Genomic DNA, 25,063 nt, shown 5'->3' on the forward strand with positions numbered 1-25,063 from the left:
GAACTTGCTATGGATTTTAGATTGTAGCGATTGTATGGACTCGTGTATGCTTGACTGGTTTCATACTGATACTGTTTGAGTTGATTGGGTGAGTTACAAACGATTTACTTGACAAGGTTTTTCCTTGTTGGCTCTTTGGAGTATGGTAAGATGGTAAGATGTCGAGACGTAATATTATTTCCGTTAACTCAGTTGCAACGAAAAAATAACCAGATAGCTTGTTCAAGGTTTCGACAAATAGATTGAAATATTCCGATTTAACTCATCGAGTCCCAACTCGATCGCGGTATGTACAAGTGGTTGTCAAGTAAGAAATATTTACAACAGGTGCTATTTCATTGATTGATTCTATTGTGTGTAGTAACACATTTAAATATCATGATAGTATTTACTGAAACTCTATTTGACAAACGGAAAACTCAGTCGTGAATAGAGTTGTATGGTTTCATTACTTGTTTCAAATCAACATGCGCATAATCTCTAAATATGTATGGGTTGAAAGTTGGTAGTCATGTTTGTCAATCTATTTCAATTCAGACTATGTCAAAGTCCGAATATTTCATTTTGGGTGATCTCAATTTACCTTTAGTACATCTCGCGAGTGGATTCCGACGCCGTACTATAACATTCTTAATAATACAGGTCCGAGGATTTTCATGATAGAGTTGACAAGTGATAAGATGCGTGTTTGTATTAAGAGTTTGATTTCAAGTTGACAAAGACAATAACTGTATAATGCACATACTTGTGATTCTTGATTCTTGTAGAGTTATAGTTGGTATTGATTCTATAGGTGTGAAAACAGCGGCGCGAATGTGTGAATAATTCAATGTGACTGAAAGTCGGCGTCAGTAATATTCAGGTTACGGTCGAATCAAAAGATCACGTTAAAAAGATTTCTCAAATTAATTAGAATTGTACCGAATTAACACATTCAGATACGAATCAACTTGAGCTGTGTAGTAAGTTTCATTTCAAGTTGTCAAATTGATACATTGCTTGAATATTCGCATCATTCTTATCATACAACTAAAGTCAACCACGTTCCAAAGTGTCAAAAACATATAGCGATCACCAGAAAGTGTCAAATTGTTGGTTTACGAATCACCGTCTGCGACGGCTCTGTGACAAACTAATTACAGAAATATTACCTTGTGAGCGATCGGTATGTCTGTAACACCAAATCATGAACGATCGCTATGTCTGGAGCATTACCCTGTGAGCGGTCGTAGGATTTTAAAATTATTTCACACCTTTTTGAATAAGCGAGATCAATGATATTCTCTATAACCATCCTGATACACGAAGTCTATATCTAGGAACTTATCCAGCAGACCAATTACCAAAGAAACCAACTAGCGGAAAATTCGCTATCACCATTAATTACGATGAATCGAGTTTGCCTGGGTCTCACTGGGTGTACAGAGATGACGATACACATTTTCATGATTCACTAGGTTTCGGACCACTAAAACCTCAGATAATCGAATTCCTGGAGCCGGATGAATTTTCCGTGACCGGGAAACAGTTACAGAGTATAACTTCGGATGTGTGTGGAGATCGTGCTATAGCATTCTTGATAAAACGAGCTCAAGGATTTTCAGCCAAGGAATACTTGAATTATTTTGGTGATGATAAAAAAGTGAATGATACGATTGTGCGTGCTTTTGTGAAGAGTTTGATTTCAGAGTAATAAATGAATGTGTAATGTGTATACTTGTGATTCTTGTTGTGACTGTGAACAGCAGACTATTCTATAGGTGCGAAACAGCGGTATACAAGGTGCGAATAGTCCGATCTGAAGTATTATTCAGCTAGCGATCAATAGTGAGGAAAGACTTAGAACACGATCGGTCATTTGCCACGACTGAGCTACATCATATAAAATAATTTACGATATACACATTAACAAAGATTCATTCACATGACTATTTACTTGATACATATTCAACACTGGTCGAGAGATGGCTATACTAACACCGGTTGAGTGATGCATATACCGAAAAGGGTCACCGGTTCAAGACGAGTTTCGAGGCACCGGTTGAGCGATCCCTATACCGAAAAGGGTTACCGGTCGAGAGATGCCTATACCAACCCAGGCACCGGTCGAGCGGAAGGGGGGGTCAAAAGGGTCACCGGTTCAACACGAGTTTCGAGGCACCGGTCGAGCGGGCCCATAAGAGCCCCATGCAAAAAACACCAAGTCACGAGCGATCATATACACTACTAACGTTGTCGCTGCCTTCCCACGCGGGGGAACTCGCCGACAAATGACTTGGATTGCAATCGTTTCCACGTGATTGGGTGGGGATCGTAGAGCTGCGGGTTCTGATACTTGCTTGGTTGTGCTCTTTCACAACCTGTGGTTCGCTAGAATCTTTACCAACATGGCTTGAGCATACATCCGCATACGTTTCAAATCTTGTCTTTGCTTCTTTGTACTGTACATTTTCCCTTTCGCAGATAACTTGGATTTTTGCTTCTCTTTTGTACGCAGGGCATCCCGCATATGCTGCACTGTGCGTTCCATTGCAGTTAATACAATTTCTCACCGACGAGTTACATGTTTTGTACTCATGTTCTTGACTACCACATCTAGTACAAGATTGCTTTCCTCGGCAGTACTTACTGGTATGCCCGTATCTATTACATTTGTAGCAGCGAAGCGGTGGAGGGTTGTACGGTCTTGTTCTAAGTGATAGGTATCCGATGAAGACTCGTTCAGGTGGTGTGGGAGAATCAAACCCCAGTAATATACAATAGCTTGGCTCATATCCTTTGTCCGTCCTTGTTTTCAGTCTCTTGACGAAAGTCACTCCATACTCTTTCAGATCTTGTCGTATTTCGTCTTCAGTTGTCTCAATGTCGATTCCATATATAACCGCTCTGGAGTTATAGACTTTGCTTTCCGTTTTGTACATCACCGCTTTGACTGGTATATTGACCTTTTTAGCAGCATCGGTTAAAGTGTCTTGTTCAAGAAGCTTCGTCAATTGCTTTTTACTCTTACACGTAACTAGGAGATCGCCAGACGGCATCACTTTAATCGTTTCGTAATCACCAATGGTGTTGTGCAAGCAGCTGTGCACCTTTGTTGGGTGATAGAACTTCATCGATCTACCCAAACCTTGTAATACAACCTTCATCTCTTCCTCAACTACTTGTAAGCTTGATCTCAATTTTGCTGGTGGACTATTAGTATCCCCGTCATCTGTCGATGTCCTGTCAGGTTTGCGTTTCATTGAAGTGTTTTTGGTCCAAGATAAATCCACAATCTCCTGTGAGGAATGTGACTCTGACATCTCGCGATGCGAGAGTCAGAGCAACGTTGAGGTATAGCTTTCTCTATATCACGGCCTGCAGATACTCGCTGAAATTTCGCCAGAGTTAACGGATTCGCGGAGGAGCTCCAACAGCACGTCCGTTCACCGCGCCGACCTAATCAGGGACGTGTAATAACGCCTTCGCTAAATTTTGAGGGTTACCGGAATCGGTTCCCAATACTTTTTATGCTGCACCTATAGGCGATTGTCTTGCGTACTGGTGTGGTTGTGTGTCTTGTGAACTCAAGCAAAGAAATAGCTGCTCCGTAATGACGAAAGTTAACAGTAAATACGACGGTAGTTTTAGGTAGTGGAGAATGAAGGCTCGGAATGACTGAATGAAGACAAAAAGGTGGGGAATCATACTGCTTCATACTTTCATTCGAGTAGATCCGCATCAATGTGATAGGAGAAATTACATAACGAATATGCGATGCATATACTCTCTTGTACAAACTACCCATTTAGTTAGTTCACTGTCAACTTAGTAACGGTTTATTAATTAGTTCTAGTTCTAGTTCTAATTGTAGATATCTAAACGTGAGAAGTGCTAGTTCTAGTTACGGATTGCGAGCGTAGGTCTGGTTTTGTTTTGGTTGTGGATTTCAGAAAGTAAGTAGCTCTAGTTCTAGTTATAGTTGCATATTTAAAATGATATTAGTTGCCGAACAACTAGAACACAGGTGTCATCATTTGGCTTGAGCCTTGATACCGGTGTTCTGTTGTATGATGTTCTTGCAGCTATTGCCAGCTCATGTCGATAATACGAACAGTGACGTAGCCAGGGGTGTGTGTTGAAATCGAAACCCTGCCACTTCAAACTCGAAACGTCGTCCTTTTGAAATGCTGATTCTAGGTCTAATATTTCCGATAAAATAAAAATTAGTGAGTTTCGTCGAGCAGTATGGATCTGAACCAGGTGTCACCAACAGGCGTTTCGCGGGCCGCATGCCGCCCGGGACTTGATTTGAGATTTCGGAAGAATGCTAAGAAATGCATTATGAAATGCTGAAATTGATTACAGGTTCAACATATTGTTGTTTTTGTTTAAAAATAAACTGTTCTCCTGTGCCCAACATTACTATTGTTCACTAACCAAAACAGCTTTAGCGATGGCGGCTATTGGCAACAGCATTCCATCGAGGGAAAATCAGCTGGTATGAATGGGCTGGGCATATTGCCTTGACGTGCAATGGCCCAAACACTGCCGAAATCGATAGACGCTAAAACGGCTTAGGGCTTCGCCGTAAAATCAGCTTTACGTGGAGTTGGTCTTTCATCTATAGTTACGTCTCTCGCTAGCTCCAATATCGATTCCATAGTCGCTGAAAAGCGTTGCCAGATATCGTGCACAACTCAAAGTTCAGAATAAAATTAAATTGAATATCATGATTTTTGTTGTATTATTTGTATTCCCTTGATAAATTATTATTTCTTCTTTTGTGGTAACTATATGCAAATCGCCTATGTAAGATAGCAGTGCGTTGTATTAACATAAAGTTTTAAATCGTGTTTTCTAAGCTGTGTAGCCTATTTTATATCGATATTGAATTCATGCGGCCCGAGACCGCTACGAAATTTGAGAAGTGGCCCGCGACCCTTTTTGAGTTGGCGACCCCTGGTCCAAACCTTAATTGTCTGTTTGTTTTATTTACACATAACGGTCGCGCTTGTCATCTATAAGGTCATTTTCGCCACTACAATGACTTCAGTTATTACCTGTGTTTTCGCATGACTTCACTTGGCTTGGCGTTTCAGAAATATGGATTGACTCGTGACTCAGAACTAACTATTTCAAGTCATCGAGTAATTGGTGTCGATCACAGTCACCGTATCTCGCATGTTTGCCGATTGTTCGATATAACCTATGGTGTGAACTGTGATTGTGCGTTATACTGAGCCGCAAACGAAATGATCGGAGCTTACTGCCTACGTTGTCGTACACTACTTTCTACTTTCACAGTTGGTGATGACATGCCCTGAAAATCTCTACTTCCGCTTTTAATTGATAAGATTTAGATGGTACAGGGCCTACTAAAACTAGTAGTAGTAGTAGGCCATGGATGGTAATATAGTTCTACTTCTAGTTGAGTAATAGCATTAACTACTATGAATACCTCTGGCTATATTTTAACGAATAATGAGCTTTTGTGATTCGAAAAAGCATATCATTTCATGATATAATCTTTTGAAAATTTTAGAACGGAGCAATATTTTAACTTTCTCGCGATATTTGATGAAAGGCAGAATAATCGAATTGTATGCTCATCTCAGCTAAAGTCGTAAAGATCGCTCGCGAAGTTAGACATGATCCATCCCCAGAATCGTAAAGGCTGCAATGATAATATGTGCGAGGTATGTGGAATGGGATTCATCATCAAATATTATCTGACAAGACACATGAAAATCCACGCCACTACGAAGGAGTTTGAGTGCGAGATATGCGGAAAAAGCTTTGTGCAGAGGCCTTACCTAATACATCATCTCGCGTCCCATGCGATGAAGAAATAATATAAGTGTGACATATGTGGGAGATCATTCAACGCTAGACGGAGCTTGAAGGTACATGTGAACAGCCACGCCGGGGTGAAAGATTGTGTGTGCGAAATTTGCGGGAAACATTTCGCTAGTAACGGTCATTTGAAAATACATTTTCTGAGTCATACTGGAGCCAAAGATTACAAGTGTCATATATGCAGCAAATGTTTCGGAGACAAACGTAATCTTAGAAGTCATCAGTTGATTCATATCAAGGCGAAAGTTTACGAGTGCAATATATGCGGAAAATGTTTCCGACATAAAAGTACACTGAACACTCATTACTTGATTCATAAAAAGTCGAAAGATTATTTTTGTAATGCCCGGGGACTTACAATTATATTTTGCGCTACTGAAGGTGATCCGGCATCACCCATGCCTGATGGTTTATATTTCAAAGTTGAGATGTTGACTACCAAGGAGTTTGTCATCATTAAATTAAGTATCACTGAACTATCGTAGGGTTGCCATACGTCCGAGTGTTCGGAATTTTAGTGTTAAAACTTCGTCTGAAGGAAAATACTAAAACAGTGGTTCTCAACCTGGGGACGCGAGAAACTGACAAGTCTGTATAAATTGTGAATAAACATGTTTTCACAACCATTCTGAGAAGACGACTGTTTAAGATGAAATTTATTTCGTATTCGAGAAAGCTTGCCAAATACAAAATCCAGCAGTCGCACTCAACGGAGTAGAGGCTGATTTAAAATTCAGTTCAGCAAATGTTTGATATTCTTTGAAGATTTAGAACAATTCCCATGTTCCAATCATTAATTACTTAATAGCATTGGCAGCAGCCTAAAGATCGGTGCGCTGGGAAGCTGTTGTTAATGGCTTGCGGACTGCACTGCCTAAGACAGACTTAAATGCAATATAGGTCACGCTCAATTAGGCTACCCTAAATAAACACAATTTAATTCAATTCCAAAACTGATCAAATTTTGCGTGGCAGGACAGAATTATGACGTGCTCTCTGTATAGTCAGTACAGCATTAGGATTAGTCTCAGTGCAAACTACCTTGAAATAAATTGATGTCCTGTACATATGTTTGTTGTTATTTTGAAACAAATTTTGGAGAAATTTGTAAGAAATGTAAAAGACTCAACAACTGGAATGCGGAATCAAACTTGATATACCATGTGTATACTATTATATTATGTGCTCTCTTTGACATGACGATAAGTGGAGATATGGGTCAGAGAGGGCTGGGCAATTTATTTGACAATCTCCAAGGTGGGCACATGTGCAAAAGGTTGAGAGCCGCTGTACTAGAACAGTGGATCTCAACCTTTATGTCTTTGAGGATCCCTTTAGTACTCCCGTGGATCCCCCAGTTTTAGTTCAAATCAAGCTCAATCATCATGTAACCGTCATCTGTCTTGTGTAAATATTATCAGAATTCCAGTGTGTAGTGATAAACAGCAATAAAATCACTTTTCTATAATACAACTGTGTAGTATGTGGGTAGAAATTTGGAAAACTATATTATTTCAGAGCGAATTATGTGGCTGTATTTCAGTAATAAGTTTGCTTAGCAGAAATATATTTCATCTCAGACGGCCATTTTTTGTAGGTGAGTCCTTTGGAGTTTTGGCAGTAATGACGGGAAACTGCCCCGGGATTTCTCTAATTTAAAACGAAACGCAAGTTAGGTTATCAACCATTTTGCAAATTTGTAGGTTTCGCGGAGCCCCTGAAAATGATCCGCGGAAACTCAGTTGAGAACCAGTATATTAGAATATGCCTAAATGTCCGGAATTTTCATAAATTAAGGGTCAGTAACAAAATACGTTTACACGGTGGTCGGGGGCTAAGTCCTTGTTTCACGTCAACAGTCCCTATGTTTCGAAATGTAGGTGCTTTCAAGTGGAAATTGATATTCAAGTATAGATCCTCATATCTGTGGATAGGGAAATTACATAATATCTATGGGATGTAGATTTAACACGATCGCAACAGAATATTTTTAAAATAGCAGCTATTCTCATGGTCATTAGTCATTCTGCACTGGTGTCATCCATTAACTTATTCAGACTACTTACCTGAGTGCCTACTTCTACTACAGGTAGTTTTGGCTTGCTTTAAATATCGCTATACTTCTACTTCTGATTAGAAATTGAAGGTTTTATAGTTCGACTTTTAAAGCTGTAATCTTTGGAAATGAGCCCTTTCCGAATTCGTAACGGCTGCGATGATCACATTTGCGAGGTATGCGGAAAAAGCTTCATCATCAAATCTTATGTGACAAGACACATGAAAATTCACGCTGCGTCGAAGGAGTTTGAGTGCGAAATATGCGGTAAACGCTTTTTGCAGAGGCCTTCCCTAATAAGTCATCTCTCGTCCCATGCAGCAAGAAAAGATCGTAAGTGTGACATATGCGGGAGATCATTCAATTTCAAATCGAACTTGAGAAGTCACATGAAAATTCACGCTGGGGTGAAAGAGTGTGAGTGCGAAATATGCGGGAAAGGTTTTTTATGGAAGAATGAATTGAAAACACACTATTTGAGTCATACTGGAGCCAAAAATTATAAGTGTCATATATGCTGCAAAGGTTTCGTAGACAGAAGTAATCTTAGAAGTCATCAGTTGACTCATACCAAGGCGAAAGTTTACGAGTGCAATATATGCGGAAAATGTTTCCGACATAAAAGTACACTGAACACTCATTACTTGATTCATAAAAAGTCGAAAGATTACGTGTGTCAGGTATGCGGCAAAGGTTTCCGAACAAAATGTGACCTGAAAAGTCATTTTTCGATTCATACGGCAGCGAAAGATTACGAGTGCCGAATATGCGCAAAAGGATTCAAAACAGGATCTCAACTGGGAAGTCATTATTTGATTCACGCCGGAGATAAGGAACATAAGTGCAAAATTTGCGGGAAGGCATTTCGTTGGAAATCGAACCTTAAGGGACACATGAAGGTGATGCACTTGAATATGAAAGAATATGAGTGTGATATATGTGGGAAAGCATTTTTGCAAGAGAATCATCTGAGATATCACTATGCAGCCCATATGGATATGAAATACCAGTGCGAGGTATGTGGGAAACGAATCGATCTCAAATCTAATATGGAACAACACATGAACATTCACGTCGGATTGAAAAAGTTTGCGTGCGATGTATGTGCGAAACCATACGCCAACAAATCCCAATTAAGAGCACACATGAAATTTCACGCCGGATTGAAAGAGTTTGAATGCGATATTTGCGGCAAACTATTCGGATCGAAGTCGTACGTTCAGATACACATGGATTCGGCCCACTTAAAAACGAAAGGTTATGAGTGCGATACATGCGGTAAAGTCTTTCGGCAACAATCAAACCTTAGGGCTCACTATTCCATCCACACGGAAACGCAATACCCGTGTGCAGTATGCGGGAAAATATTCAATGTCAAATCCTACTTGAGAATCCACAACAAGATTCACTCGGGAGTAAAAGAGCATGAGTGCGATATATGCGGAATGACGTTCGGTGTAAAAAGTTCTCTTCTGCGTCACTTACGAATCCACGGAAGCCTCGGGAAGTAGGGATGCTACAATTCCTGGGACAAATCGAACACGGATCGATGTGGCAGAAATTGTCATCGCAACCACAAAAGTCGTTCGCTGCATCTCTGGAAATATTTTGATCAAGTAGAAGTGATATCTTGGTAACAATAAATTAGTCTGCTATGGTATTGGTGTCGGTTGCAGCATCGAATGCATTAGGTACTATTAGGGCTATGGATTTGATCTGATTCATACTATAACGAAAGAGGATGGCAATATCTGTGCTTGCGACGAGTTGATGGGTATTTCATGATATTTTGAAGAGAAATGGAATTTCACGCGCACGTTCGCTGATAGCACTTGAGTGTTCTTTAATGAGGATTAGCGATTTCTTCTTCATGACATGGTGCTTCATGTTTCTAGTAGATTTTACGTTGTCATCCAAGCTATGCTTCAGGACGTGCAAGTTCGCAAGCTTCATGTGGCCCATTGCCGCCATGTCAGCATGCATTGGGTAGTAGTTATTTAGTATCAAGTACTCTAATTTACTTTTAACTGTGAAGAATACAATGAATACGACGCCTAGTCATGTGTAGATTAGGCCTATCAGGGATATCTAAAACAGGGGTCGCCAACTCAAAACGGGTCGCGGGCCACTTTTCAAGTTTTGTAGCGGCCGCGGGCCACATGAATTCTATATCGATATAATGTAGTCAACCACGTTTCAAAACTGTTCGTCAGTACCACGCTGTGCTACCTAACATAGGCGATGGGTGTAGTGAAAACAAAAGAAGTAATATTTTAAGGAACGAAAATACAACAAAGGATCACTGTAATCAATTTCAGTTTATTCTGAACTCCGAGCTGTGCACGATATCTGGAAACGCTGTTGGGGGCTAGCGAGATACGTTACCAGCAGAAAGACCATTTCCACGTAAAGCATGATCGTGTGGGGAAGCCCAACGCCTGTGGTTCTCAATCCTTCTTAAACATGCCCCCCTTTATGATACTGAAAACTTACGCGCCCCCTTATCGTCATATCACAAAATGCATCCATTATTCTAGCAATCCCAACGGATAGTTTGATGGCATGGAAGGCTACGAATGTTGAGGAGAGAAATTTAAGTTCACTTCAGTGTGACAAACGGTCAATTTTAAATAGTTCAAATCACATTGACGAGGTAAAGCATGGTAGGGGTTTTAATGTTCGAGGTTCGAGCATAACCAACAGGGATAGCATAATAGCTAGAAAACTTTACTACATACGGAACCACCTTTATTATTCGATGAAATAAACCAAATAACATTGATGGAAAATAAGGTTGGTTCCTGTGTGGGTGATATATGGGAAATCTGAGCTCCTCTATAAGTGGGTTTCTCATTTTTCAAGATGATTTGATATCAAAAACTCATCAAGTAAACCTTCCCCGAGTTCAAATTGATAGGTACAATTAGAAGAGACTTATTGCAATCTACCTGGGATTGGTATGGTATAACCACGCATCTTTATGGATGGAAATCCCGCTTGGTTTCGATGCGGGTTACATGTTACTAACCCATTCCGATCATCCATCCCACCTAACCACTTAAATTCCACCTGGATACCAAGTGGGCGTGCTAGCTGGGACCATGACTACCACAAACAACATTAGGGTTAAGTACATAGTAAATGTTGACAGTGCAAGTCTTCTCGCTTCGACGAACTTACCCGTAAGCTCCACTCTGGCACGCTGGGCAGTGCGCACACACAGATACATAAACATACAGTCACTGAAATTTGACGTAGTAAGCAAGTAGTGGGCAATAGCGGCAGACTGATCGGCCGCGGACCACATTATCATGTAAGACGGGAAGCTGCCCGCGGGCCGGACAAAATGCCGTCGCGGGCCGGATCCGGCCCTGCCTTAGCCGTTTTCTAAGCCTCTCGGTCTTGGCAGTGTATGTACCATTACACGTCAATTTCAGCATTTCAAAATGTTTTCTGAGCTGTCTTCCGAAATCTCAAATCAAGTCGCGGGACGCAAAATATGACCTCACGGGCCTCGTGTTGGTAACCCCTGATCTAGAATATACAGATATCTCTGGTTACTATGCGTCATACCATTCACAAACTTGCAGATATTTTCCTGGTTCGTGTATTCTGCAATTTGCCAATCGAAATTGCGATTTTATGTTAGTCAACTATGTAACTTTTCAACTATAAGCGACGAATGTCCAATTACGGCCACTTTTAATATCATACCGTCGCGCATATTTGTGTTTGTAGTTTGTGGCTCAAAGTTGGCGTCAGTCGCGACGCTATCGTGAACCCGCATATAGCAGTTTTGTCTTGAATATGAACGACGATCATGATGTTTGTGTGCAACCAGATCTGTGGATGGCAGGAATTTCATCTGACAAGACAGTGGGTGATTGCTGCTGTAATGTAATCGATTTCAATTACATATTGCGATATGAGATATGACTAGATCAGTGGTTCCTAACCTTCTTAGACTCGTCGCCCCCTTATCCAGCTCGAAACAAATCCCCCCCCCCCACCCCCGCCATATTTACGGATCCGAAAAAGAGGACATATAGGCTCAACATGAAATTTATTCACCTAATTCTCATCGCTGATGAAGTGACCAAAAAAAACATTTTCTGAGTATGTGCTTGAAAAACTGGTTTCCGTTGAGTTTAACCTCTTCGTTTAGTCATATGCAGAATAAGCCGTCTTCACTTGTATTTTTGACCTTGTTGATTAAATATATCTCACTGTATATTCTATCATTTTCGCCCCACAGTCGCTCCCATTGGTATTGCCGCCCTCTTGTTTCGCAAACTCACCCACGTGGGGGATAGGGGGGTGATACCGCCTACGTTAGGAACCACTGTCCTAGATAGAGGTTTTGCAATGTAAATAACAATGAGACAATGACCACTTAGTTTAGGCACTATGCATAACAATGCTCTTTGCGGCAAACCCAGGCAATGTCCTGCTCTTATCCTCCAACAGGTGATCACCTTGGCTAGCTTGACAGGTCAGTAGATATTTTGTGTCCACTATTCAACTGCAATGTTTGTCGACTGTCGAGACACGAATTGCCAGTATAACTTGTTTAATAAACTCGAAATAGTGAAGACTTGACTTGGTAATCTTTGTCGCTTTAGGTATTACGATGATACGATCTTGATCGCCCTATTGAAGCTGGTGATTAGGCAGGCGATAGCAGGTACGAGTAGTAAATGATTGCAAGTACAGAGTCACAACTTTGCACGCTAATCGGTGGTGTCTGCAGTTCACTGACTATCCATAATTGCGGAGAAACCGTGGTGAGTATATTTGTATATTCATATCGTTCATATTAGAAGTACGGTGAAGTAAATTTAAGTCCACTTCGTTCATACTTGCTTACAATTGGTTTGACAGATTCTGAGCGAGAAACCGTTTTCATCCCGAAACGTCTTTTGTCAATTGACCACGGGAGGGGTGGGTAGCCATCATGAAAGAGGGAAGAGACATTACGAAAAGGCAAGCCCCATTGGGAACAAAGGTCACGTCGCAATTGCTAAATAGAAGTTTAGGGTGTGAAGGCACTCGTCGTGAAAAGGATAAAATCGCTATCATTTACTTTACATTACACTTGGGCTACACACACCGATCTTGTTCAAGTAGGTATGCAAACAAAACAACTGGCACATGAAACCCGTTACGGTAGAAGCACTTTGTTAATGATGGCTATAGTCCTATGGGGCAAGTTTTGTTGCACTCAAATCGTGAGAAAGTTGCACTTACTTTTAACAAAAGTTGCAGTAAAAAATTTTATTTATAAAATACGAACAGTCAATCAACACTGCACTATAAAAGCAAATGTTCTAACTGACAACTAACACTCTAACCTCATTCAAACTTCAAACTGCAGTTACGGAAGCATTGCTTCACGGCAATCTCTCGTCGGTCTTTCCTCACGCACGACCAATAAAAATGCGAACGGACAGAGTAACAGCTAGCATTCCATACAAGTCGTTCTTAAACTGGGGTCCTCGAGATAACTTTTTCGGACCGCGAAGCAAGTTCCAAACGATAGACATGATCCAGAAAAAACGAATCTTTCTGTTATAAAAGTTTTCACACAGCTTATTTTTAAACCAAATTCGAAGGTGGCCTAAAATTATACCGGAAGAGTATTTTGTGCAGAGTTATTCAATTTGAAATTTTAGTCACGCATGGATTTAGTGTCACTTCATTTCTTGATTTTAATGTGTGCATACCCACTCCCGAACAAAATAATCATATCTTGCAGAAATAATTCTAACTGTATTTATGAGAGTATCGCTGGAGGTCGTTTAGATACTTGCATACATGTGCCATCTCTGGGTCCTTTAAATCACTGGTTACCAACCTTTCTCAGCTCGCGACCAACTATTCATGTAAATTTCATTAAGCGACCCACCAGACCCTGTTTCGCCATTATGGTTATAGCCACTGCTCGTGGGCGCCAGTTTTAATGTTTTCAGTGCGTTATAGTTATTTGGTCGTGGGTAACGTGAACATTTTCCGGATTTCATGGTGGAAGTCGGTGAATGAGATCGGCAATTGCATATATTTTCCTACTGTAAACATTTTGTCCTCTCTCAGCCCAAGTGATCATATTTACCAGTCGAGCTTTGTGAGGTAGTGTGTCTGAAAAGTTCGAGCAGCAAATTCATTATCCATTATCAGTAATTACATCTTCGGTGGGCCCGTTGTTATTAATTACTTTTTTGCATGTTTTATTTCGTGACCACGCGTCTGTTATATATAAATGATATTGGAATCGCCCGAATGTTCCAGCGAATAAAATATAAGAAGAAATTATTGCGTGTGACGCAGATTCCAAATTGGCATTTCGTCGCAGAGCGAATGGTATTTTCTGTCGGTCGCAGTTGTCCTGTGGGGTTCAGATTGCCAGGACTGCAATATTTGTGTCGTGGCAACTGTTTGCTGAATATAGCGATAAATCGGGCAGGATTTCTACATTTCCTGATCAACGTTAGCAAAGCCATTGGAGGAGAGAATCAATTACAATTCTCAGGCATACACAATAACGCACTGTCCAATTTCACGCTACAATCAAATTACCTGTTACAAAAATCCGGCTGACGAATTATTGTTAGCACGGGAACATGGCTCGAGGCGCTTATTGACGCAAAAAATTATTTAGAGAGAAACGTATATATGGTCACCTAAACTTGAGAAGATAAAGTGTTTAGAATATTTGACAAATTGAATAGGAGACTGCAGCATTTGGAGATGCTTCGCGACCTACCTGAAATAGCTTCGCGGGAAGCACTGCTTTAAATCAGCATTTCAATCAAAGTTACAATATGGCATGATCTGCTGGAGGCTGCCAGTGTTAGGACACTGACGTCACTGCAAACACTTCCGCATCAGGTCCTCCGTATCAAAACCAGGGCCTCAAAGTTGCATGAAAAGGAGATAACAGTTGCAATATAAAATTCTTACAAACAGCTTAAAACATCATACTACATCAATCCCGAGTATTTATGGAGCTTGCAAAAGTTGCAAAAACTCGTCGTACTAATGACCTATAACTTTTTGGGAGCAATACATTTATTTATGAGTCATAAGCGTTTGCAAACGGTCTAAGCCTATGCCGTATCCGGATTTATGATTGCTACTGGAGTGTTGGCACTACCTCGTGGTTATAGTCGGATTGCAGTGCAGATTATGAAGAGGAGCTATTGATAGCCTAATTAATAGAACGTGTACTTTGTTTGTCATGGACCTTATACACGAGTTTAATGTCAATTTTTCCCCTGGTTTGAACTTGAACTAGTGTGTAAGATGGTATAATTCGAAGACAATGCCGTTGTAAGCTTCCATGGTTGGCAAAACGATATCCATGTTCATTTCAATTTGTGGTTTTGCATAAGCACAATATCTTAACATATCCGAGATTATATTGTTGAATGACATGCAGACTGAAATGAGTTAACCATCATTAAATCTACCGTAAATATGCGAACAACAAAAGGAGCAACGGCCGCGAACCCGATTACCGATGGTGCTACATTGGCAGAGGAAATGGTTTTTGTTGCCATTGTTCTATCGGCAGCTTATGTCAGCGTGCAACTCGTGCATGCATTGTCGCATAGAATAGATATAGCACAATGCAGTAGCTTTATCTAGTACAGGGCCGGATAACCTTTGGTGAAGGTTTTGAGTGGGCTGCGAGTTTATTTTCTAAATTAGTAATATCATAAAGATGGGTTGCTCAGATTGTGAATTTGCAAGGCCAACCAAAAATTTGATTTGTCAGGCCGCAACACTTGCGATGTGACGACTAGAATATCAGTTCCGACGCATGGGCCAGTTACATTTTTTGTAGATCTTCGTTCATTACAATAAAGCAGAATATTCTGGGCGGATCGATCTATTGTAAATTTTTTCTTCCCGCTTACCGCAATATCTTGTCACTCGATCTCTTGCCTTTAATATTGTTACTCCCTGAAAATGTAAGAACGATCAGTGTACCAGATTGAGTATATCTATATTCACAAATAAGAGAGAAAGCGTCGTCTAACATGCGACCTTGCGTTTGCGCTCGCAGAAAGACCGTCGACGCTGAAACCTAGGCACAAAATGATTGGCGCATGTTGGCCAAAGCTTTCTATATTTTCGCGCTTCGCGCGGATAGTGGCACGCGCAGTGGTTCGTCGCTCGCATGTGGCCCTTCGACCGAAAAGGTTGGCCACCCCTGATCTAGTAGATCATGCAGGACGTGCTTTCCAAATACAATCGACCCGTACGGAAAGAGATACGGCAGCACGTCGCACGGTTACGGAGTAGCACTTTCAAAAACAGTTTAGTCGTGATATTCATTCTATGAGGAACAACCACGCCATAGTCAAAATCGCATCAAGGCGTTGGCTATTAGGTTAGTTGGCAGGTCACAAGTGTAGTAGTGTGGTGAGTGTTTCGATAATATTTTTGTAATGTCCAGGGAATTATAATTATATTTTGCGCTACTGAATGTGATCCGGCGTCATCCATGCCTAGCATATATTTCAAAGTTGAGATGATCATTAAATTAAGTATCACTGAGCTATCGTATGGTTGCCATACGTCCGGATGTCCGTAATGTTAGTCTTAAACTGCGTTCGAAGGGAAATACTAGAACAGTGGTTCTCAACCTTTATATCTTTGCGGACCCCTTTTGTACCGCCACGTAAACCTACCCCCGCGGGCCCGACGGTTTTAGTTCAAATCTAGCTCAATTATCATGTAACCGTCAACTGTCTTGTGAAACATTAACTGAATGCTAGTAATAAACAGCGATAAAATGACTTTTCTTCAAAATAACCGCATACTATTTATGTAGCAATTTGGAAGACTTATTATTTCAAAGTGAATTCTGTAGCTGTATTTTCGAAATCTGCGGTCGTGTCTTGAAAATCTGCGTCGTCGATTTGATATGACCGAGTGCCGGAAATCCACAAACATATGTGGTGGTGAATGTAGTGATTACGCGTACCGCTGCCGTCGACACCTTTGGGTGTGATCACAATCACAACATATGGCACCAAAATCGAGAAACATATTTCGAAGAACATATAAATTCCAGCCTATAGTCATTTCAGCAGCTCATCTTAAGTTATTCGGGAATTGTGGTTATGTATATCACTGGATTTTTGCAAACAAAATTGTTCCGCCACCTCAGCAAAGCATCTCTAAACAGCAATATATTTGTATAAGTAGGCTGTTGGCAATTTCACAATTGAGATGAGTTTGCACAGTAGAATATTTTATCTCGGAGGGCCATTTTTTTGCAGTCGAGTCTTTGAGTTTTAGCTGTTATGAAGCGAAACTACCTCGTGATTTGTCTAATTCAAAATGAATTATAAATTAGGTTATCAACCATTTTGCAAATTTGGACGTTTCGCGGACCCCATGAAAGGTCTCCGCGGACCCCCGGCCGAGAACGACTGTACTAGAATATGCCTAAAACTGACGTGCTGAAGTTTGGAGGCTATTTCCACTTTGACGCCAACAGTTATATATCAACATTGCTTAGGTTACAAAACGTAGATGCCTTCATGTGGAAATTGATATTCAGGTAGATCCGCATTACTGTGGCGAGGGAAACTACATAACATTCATGCAATGTAGATTCAGCGCGATAGTAACATATTGTTTCGAAAATAGCAGCTATTCTCATCAACTTTTTCAGACTTCTTACTTGAGTAGTTCTCATACCGCTAACTCCTACTTCTACTACAGGCAATTTTGGCTTGCTATAAATACCGTTACTTCTACTTCTGATTAGAAATTGAAGCTGTTAAAGTTCTACTACATGATGAAATCTTTTCAAAATTTTCGCTCGCAGCAATATACCAAATTAGTCGCGATTTTATGTGTAACGATATTTGATAAAAGGATGGTATATTGAATTTCATGAACACCACAGCTAAAGTTTTGTCTCCAAGTCCGAAATGACCCATTCCCGACATCGTAACGGTTGCGGTGATCATATTTGCGAGGTATGCGGAAAAGGCTTCATCATCAAGTCCTGTCTGACAAGACACATGAAAATTCACGCCGTGTCAAAGGATTTTCAGTGCGAAATATGCGGTAAAAGCTTTTCACGAAGTGATTACTTAATCCGACATCATTTGTCCCATGTAGCAAAGAAAGATCATAAGTGCGACATATGCGGGCGATCATTCAATTTTAAATCACAATTGACAGATCACGTGAAAATTCACACCGGGATAAAAGCGTTTGAGTGCGGAATATGCGGTAAAGGCTTCACAAGTAAGGATTATTCGGAAAAACATTATTTGACTCATACTGGACGGAAAAATTACGATGAGTGTCAGATATGCGGCAAAGGTTTCGTGCTGAAATCTCATCTGAGACTTCATTATGCGATTCATACTGAGACGAACGATTACGAGTGTGATATATGCGGAAAGGGTTTCCGACAACATCGTCACTTGAGAAGTCATTATTTAATTCATGCTGGAACGGAAAAGTACAATTGTCGGGTATGCAAAAAAGGTTTCAAAACAAGATCCATACTGAAAAGTCATTATTTGATTCACGCCGGGATAAAGGCGTTTGAGTGCGGAATATGCGGGAAAGGCTTCATAAGGAAGGGTGAGTTCAAAACACATTATTTGAGTCATACTGGAATGAAAAATGACCATGAGTGTCAGATATGCGGCAAAGCTTTCGGGAAGAAATCTCATCTGAAACGTCATTATTCGATTCATACTGAGGCGAACGATTACGAGTGTGATATATGCGGAAAGGGTTTCCGACGACATTGTCACCTGAGAAGTCATTATTCGATTCATACTGAGGCGAACGATTACGAGTGTGATATATGCGGAAAGGGTTTCCGACGACATTGTCAGCTGAGAAGTCATTATTCAATTCATACGAAAGCGAAAAAGTACAACTGCCAGGTATGCGAAAAAGGTTTCAAAACAAGATCCCGACTCAAACGTCATTATTTGATTCACGCCAGAGATAAGCTACATAAGTGCGAAATCTGCGGGAAAGCATTTCGTCGGAATTCAACCCTTAATGGACACGTGCAGGTGATACACTGGAAAATTAATGACTATGAGTGCGATATATGCGGGAAAGCTTTTATGCAAGAGACTCAACTAAGGTATCATTATGCCGCCCACATGGACATAATGAAATACCAGTGCGAGGTATGTGGGAAACGATTCATCCTCAAATCTATTATGGAAAGACACATGAACATGCACGTCGGATTGAAAGAGTTTGAGTGCGGAGTATGTGCGAAAGTCTTTCGACGAAAGTCTACCCTTACAACTCACTATTCTGTCCACATGGAAAAGCATTACCCGTGTGCAGTATGTGGGAAAATATTCAATGTCAAATCCTACTTGATAAGCCACAGCCAGATTCACTCGGGAGTTAAAGAGCATGAGTGCGATATCTGTGGCATGGCATTCGCTGCAAATTTTTCTCTTGAGCGTCACGTCCAAATCCACGGAGGCAACAGAAAGTAAATGCGACAATCCATGGAACAATTCACAGACGGATCGTTGAAGTAGAAATCATCATCGCTACCAGAAATTCCGTTCGTTGCATCCGTGGAAACGTTATGATAGGTGGAAATGATATCACGGCTTCTCATATGATATCTTGGGAACATCAAATTAGTATGCTGCAAAATTGACTTCCGTCGCAGCCTCGAATGCATAGAAGACTAATAAACATTAATGCGACGCAAGGTGAGGCGAGTCAAAAGTAGACCCTTCCGGAATCCTTTTTAAGTGGTCTTGATGACCTGGACAACGAAATTGCTCCCATTTAAACTCCAGAAATCGGAATACATATGCTTGCGAAGGAAGATGGATTTTCTTTTTTACTATAAATTGGATATTACATGATATTGTGAAGAGCAAAGGAATTTTACGCGTAACGCTTGCTAATAGTCATTGAGCGTTCGCTTTCGAGGATTGCACACGTTTTATTCAAGACATGGGGCTCTATGCTTCTGTACTAGTTTTTACTCTTTGTGGTGGAAGCTATACTTCAGGACGGAGAAGTACACGAGTCGCACGCTGCTATTTGGCTGGTTCGACGCTGCATTCAAAATAGTGGTTTCTCTCGTTGTATTGAACGCGGAAACTCTTATACTTTAAACATAAATTATGCTCTTTCACTCACTTTCAATATTCTAAAGTCGCTGATAACCGCTTCCGAGTTCGTAAGCTTTCTGTCGCGACGGCAATGCAATCAATCAGCATACATGGGGCAGTCTTTATTCATTATTAACTGAAGAGCTTCTTGGAGGTACAGAACTTCAATATACAATTGAATAGTATATTCATATTGAAATGAACCCGAATATTTTCGGGTGACACTCGTCAGGGGTAATCGTCAGCAACTATGAGAGGATTGGAAGGAACATTGTATATCAACAATCGTATTGCAAAATATGACGTCACCAGCATGAAAGAAGGAGCGTTCAATGTACTATTTTTAGGAGGTACGCGAACTCATTTGACAGAGTTTTTGTTGGCGTAATTTGATAAAAGTCGACTCCAAGGCACACAAATGGAATTGTGAACGACCCCACCCAACTGATCAAATTGGTTACGATGCTTGTTTATTGTTTTTTGTCTATTCCGCTACATGCACGGGCTAACGCAGTGGTTCTCAACCGGTGTGCCGCGGCACATTATAGTTAGTGTGCCAATTGAACTGCTCAGGAGTGCCGCGAGCAAATGTGGTAAACTATGTCGAAGTATAACAAAAAATCCAATTTTTGAGTATGTCATTGTTGCTTTTTCTATTGAATTTACCCGAGACACTCGATGTACAATCCGATGCAGTGAACAGATATAAGGATGTCGAGACGACTATAGTTACGGTATCTCAATCTAGTATCGCAATCTGGCGTTTCCATTAGGTCATGGATTGAGCCTTTCTCTGGGCTTTTTATTGTAAATATGCTCTGAGCACAGAGGAGCGGAGAATCTCATAAATCTGCGACGCTTCGTAAGTTGCTACTGCATTGCCATGAATCAAACTGGGGCCTCCACGGTCAATGGGTGTGATACGCCAGTTTGCCCACATGTAGTAGCATTTAGGACGGTGATAACTAAACTCGGGCAATTGGACCGTAATATTGAAGTGTGGCCGAAGGCGTTCAGCTTTTACTCGTCACCCCCATCAGAACCGGAGACAGAACAGGGACATGACGCAGGTTGATGACCTTTTTCTGTTTCTATTTGTAGTAGTATTTTGCCATGTCTTCGTCATCGATGATCAATTGATCATTTCACACCATATCGATATTACTCATTTTGATTCCGGAGATGCCAACTAATAGCACGGCCCACTTTTTAAAAGACACGGCTTTTACAGATCGGAAGACGATTAAGAGCCTATATAAACCTCCAACACCTAGGAAGGCATTTCCATCATCGAGAAATGAACTCATTTGGAAGTGATGTTCACGTTTGCAAATTAGAATTGCCAAGGTAGCCTTCACATTGCGATTGTTAGGTAGCGTGCCAGCACTGCAGGTAAAAAGTAGGCTCAGGGCGCAACGTTTTGTTTCAGGCGACAAATTTGAGAATTGAGAAGTAAAGATGATCAAATTATATCAGTTAACAAATTTCCCCGCCACTGAGGTTTATGATCCTGGTTTGTTGAAACTGCAATTGAACTGCGGGTGGCGCCAGTAACACTATCGAGGTATTGCTATCCTCACCGGTGCTATTACACGATCTGCGTGGAAATGCGTTTGACATCCATGTATAATACACCTCTACGCCTCTGTATTTGTTAATGGCGACTTGCGATCGTGATTGGACTCTTCGATGCGACGGTTAATTACACCGACAATGCGGTAGTGGGCAGACTTTATTTGCCAAGCCAATCTTAAGAAATTAAGCTCAACCTGAAATTTAAACGAGATCTCAGCAGGTCAGTTACGTGGTAACAGAGGTAATAGCTTAGGGTTGCCATACGTCCGGAATTTCCCTGTAAAATCTGCGTCCGGGAGGAAATTCTAAAATATGCCTAAATGTCCGGAATTTTGAAGGCTTGAAGTAGGCTCAAAATACCTTCGTAAATCAACATAAATAATATTATTTTAAAGCAGATTTATGTCATTTGAAATTTTTCTTCGCACTGCGCGCGATTTAATACCAAGCGCATATTAAGCTTAATATGGGACGACGCACCACCCTCGCTAAAATGCAATCAAAAATAGTTAAAAATACCCATTATTTGCTGAAATAAGTGTAATAACAATTATAAGATAACGGTATATTCCTGGAGTTGTTTGAGGCTGTTTAGGGCTTTAGTCAAAGACAGTTGTTCTAAATCTGGGGATCGCGAAGCGAAGATGATGGACGTCATCAGCTTCCAAAATAGGCCTTGAGTAAGTCCGGGCAAGCTGGAACCCACTAGTGTATTTTATAGTAATGTATGGGAGAACCAATATGATAAACAGATTTCATCACATATTTTAACAAGCAGATGCATATAGAAAGCCCGCAAGAAGTCACGTCGATTACGTTATCGTGGGCCCGAGATTAGTGCCTTTTGGGCGCATGGGGACAGAAAAAATGTTGTTTCGGACCTGGTTACAACATACAGCCAGATAGGCCTAAATGTGCCGACCTAACAGTATAGCAGGGCTGTCAACCACACAACCGGCAGACCGGATAAGGTCCACCAGACGATTGCATCCGGCCCGTGAAGAGATCTGTTGCAGACCCAAGCAATCACCAGAGCTCACATTAAAAAGGGCCTCATTCAAAACTTATGTTCCACTCAACTCCTGTATACATTCGATGGGCGAAGCTTTGCTAGTGTGACGTCGTAATGACTGACAATATATTCACATTTCATTGTACAATCCGCTAGTGGGCGCTGAAAAGTGTCCGTAACCCTATATAGCTGATAATTGAAAATCTCACACGGAAGCGGGGAAAGTTCTTTTTACGGCTTGCAATAAAATTGAAAAAACATGTTTGGGAAGAATGGAAAACGATTTCCATGTCTAATGATAGGCTACCATACGCAGACGTATTTGTGACATGTCCGCAGAGATTGAAGAAAACTTAATATCTTCTTTGAAGCAGAGAAAAGCTTACTTGAGTGCTCCAAAAAGGTAGAAGTACTTCGTCAGTGACCACCTCTGTAAGACTGTGGTTGCTGCTATAGTGCTATACGCATTCTGGTAGTTTTCCTGTGCCGTGAGCCAAAAGAGTTCAGAACCACTGTGCTAGTGTGCCGCGAACTATTCTTCATTTTAAAAGTGTGCCGCGAGGTCAAAAAGGTTGAAAACCACTGGGCTAACGTGTAGCTCTTTTCCTTGTTACATGTTGTTCTTCATTTTGAGATAGTGATTTTATATTTGTTTTTTTTCTATGTAACTTATTAACACTCGACGGCTTCTGTGTCGTTTCACCAATCGCCCACTATCAATATCTTACCGTTGCGAATATATCAGAGATCGTCACCTCTCACACGCGACGCCAACGAGAGGCCGCATGCTGCAGTATTTTTTACTGTCAGCTGCTCGAATCTTGTATCGAATGTGAATAAAGAACATTATGCTTGTGTGCGGCCCGCTATGTGACCGGTAATTGCTCTGATGAGACTAATTGCTGCGTTCCGGACATTGGGCTTTTACTGCTTTAATGTAATCGATTACGATTACAAATCGCGATGTGAGATATTACTAGATAGATGTGAACACTGAACAAGGTGAAAGACGATTAGAGAATGGTCAATCAGCCCTCGTACATGACGGGACTCTTTGCGGCAACACCGAGCAAAACGCGGCTATGAGTCTCTTGCAGGTGGTCACCCCTGCTTGCCTGAAATACGAGTAACATGCTAAACTGTCGCTTTTCATTGTGTCGCATGCTCAACCAGTTGTCATTTAGGACACTTGTTCCCATAATGCGGTGTTGATTGACTGTTGGTATTTTATAAATAAAACTTTTTACTGCGAGTTTTATTAAAATTGAGTGCAACTTTCTCACGATTTGAGTGCAACAAAAACTTGCCCTATAGGACTATAGCTATCAGTAACAATAGAGTGCTTGTACCGTAACAGGTTTCATGTGCTAGTTTTTTGTTTGCGTACTTACTTCAACAAGTTCTACATACTGGAGTATTGAGTAATCTCCTGAAGCGTAGTGTTTTGATGCACTTCAGCGACGCGTTGAAACGCGGTTAATGGGATTCATAAACAAGATCGGTGTGTGTAGCCCAAAGTAAATTATCCGATTTTATCCTTTTCACGGCGAGCGCTGTTACACCCTAATTTTCGATTTGGCAATTGCGACGTGACCTTTGTTCACCGATTTGGTTTGCCTTTCTGTAATGTCTCTTCCCTATTTTCATGAGGGATACACCCGTGGTCAATTGAAAAAAACTTTTCGGGATACAAAATGGGTTCTCGCTCAAAATTTGTCTAGCTAATTGTAAGCAGGTATGAACGAAGTAGGGATGGTGTGAACCTCTGAAAGGTTTAGGTACGTGTGAACGCGAACCTTTTTGAAAGGTTCTGTGTGAACGGGAACGTGAACCTCGTGGCGTAACGTGACGTCACATTGCTAATTCCAACCCTATACTTCAGTGAAGTGATAGCCTCTATTAATGTACAGTGTACACGATACCTAGCGATGACTCGGGCCACATAATGCCACATTGCTGAAGTAGGCTACATATTGACGTTTTAAACGTCGCCGAACTAGGACAATCAAATGATATAATCTACCCATAAAATCAATATCTTCCGTCGCTTCGCAAACAATTTCGACGAGAACTTGCTTACGCTTTACCGGTCTAGGCCAGAATGGACAATGTATTCGGTGTCTGAGTATTGCTACGCTTATATTGAGCAGAGTGTAAAACGGGTGTCTATATACTTGCTACCGATACCGATATTACCCCATTAACTAGTTATACAGCAGCCACCAACACCCCAATCGCACTGATTTGGTTTTTATGATACGAGAAACATATGAAATCAAGATTGACCCCGTACGACTGCTAGATTTTTTTTACATCAGACAAGGATATTAAATTCATTGATTGGTTGAATAAGCATCATTCGCTGACTGCCTACATTTAGTGCATTTCGCTCTTGATGTTGTGTGATTGCGGGTCAAGCTAACAGTAGAGAGTCACTAAATA

At 40.9% G+C, this 25,063-nt stretch overlaps 3 protein-coding genes across 3 annotated transcripts in view; 2 read left to right on the plus strand and 1 right to left on the minus strand.

Moving 5' to 3' along the window:
• Positions 1 to 25,063, minus strand: part of LOC145434992 (uncharacterized) — a 350,877-nt gene that overhangs the window by 305,072 nt on the left and 20,742 nt on the right. The gene's annotated exons all lie outside the window — the stretch shown is intronic.
• Positions 7,858 to 10,479, plus strand: LOC145435010 (uncharacterized). The gene has a single exon (XM_080312264.1). The coding sequence runs from the start codon at positions 8,023 to 8,025 to the stop codon at positions 9,403 to 9,405; it is 1,383 nt and encodes a 460-aa protein (XP_080168390.1). The 5' UTR covers positions 7,858 to 8,022; the 3' UTR covers positions 9,406 to 10,479.
• On the plus strand, positions 15,187 to 22,238 carry LOC145434980 (uncharacterized). The gene is made up of 2 exons (XM_080312216.1): positions 15,187 to 18,664; positions 19,004 to 22,238. Exons 1-2 carry the CDS (start codon positions 17,842 to 17,844, stop codon positions 19,396 to 19,398), a joined length of 1,218 nt encoding a protein of 405 aa, XP_080168342.1. The 5' UTR covers positions 15,187 to 17,841; the 3' UTR covers positions 19,399 to 22,238.

Source organism: Botryllus schlosseri, chromosome 1 (genome assembly GCF_051294905.1).
Source record: "Botryllus schlosseri isolate E-star chromosome 1, Bs_hap1, whole genome shotgun sequence".
Classification (NCBI taxonomy): domain Eukaryota; kingdom Metazoa; phylum Chordata; class Ascidiacea; order Stolidobranchia; family Styelidae; genus Botryllus; species Botryllus schlosseri.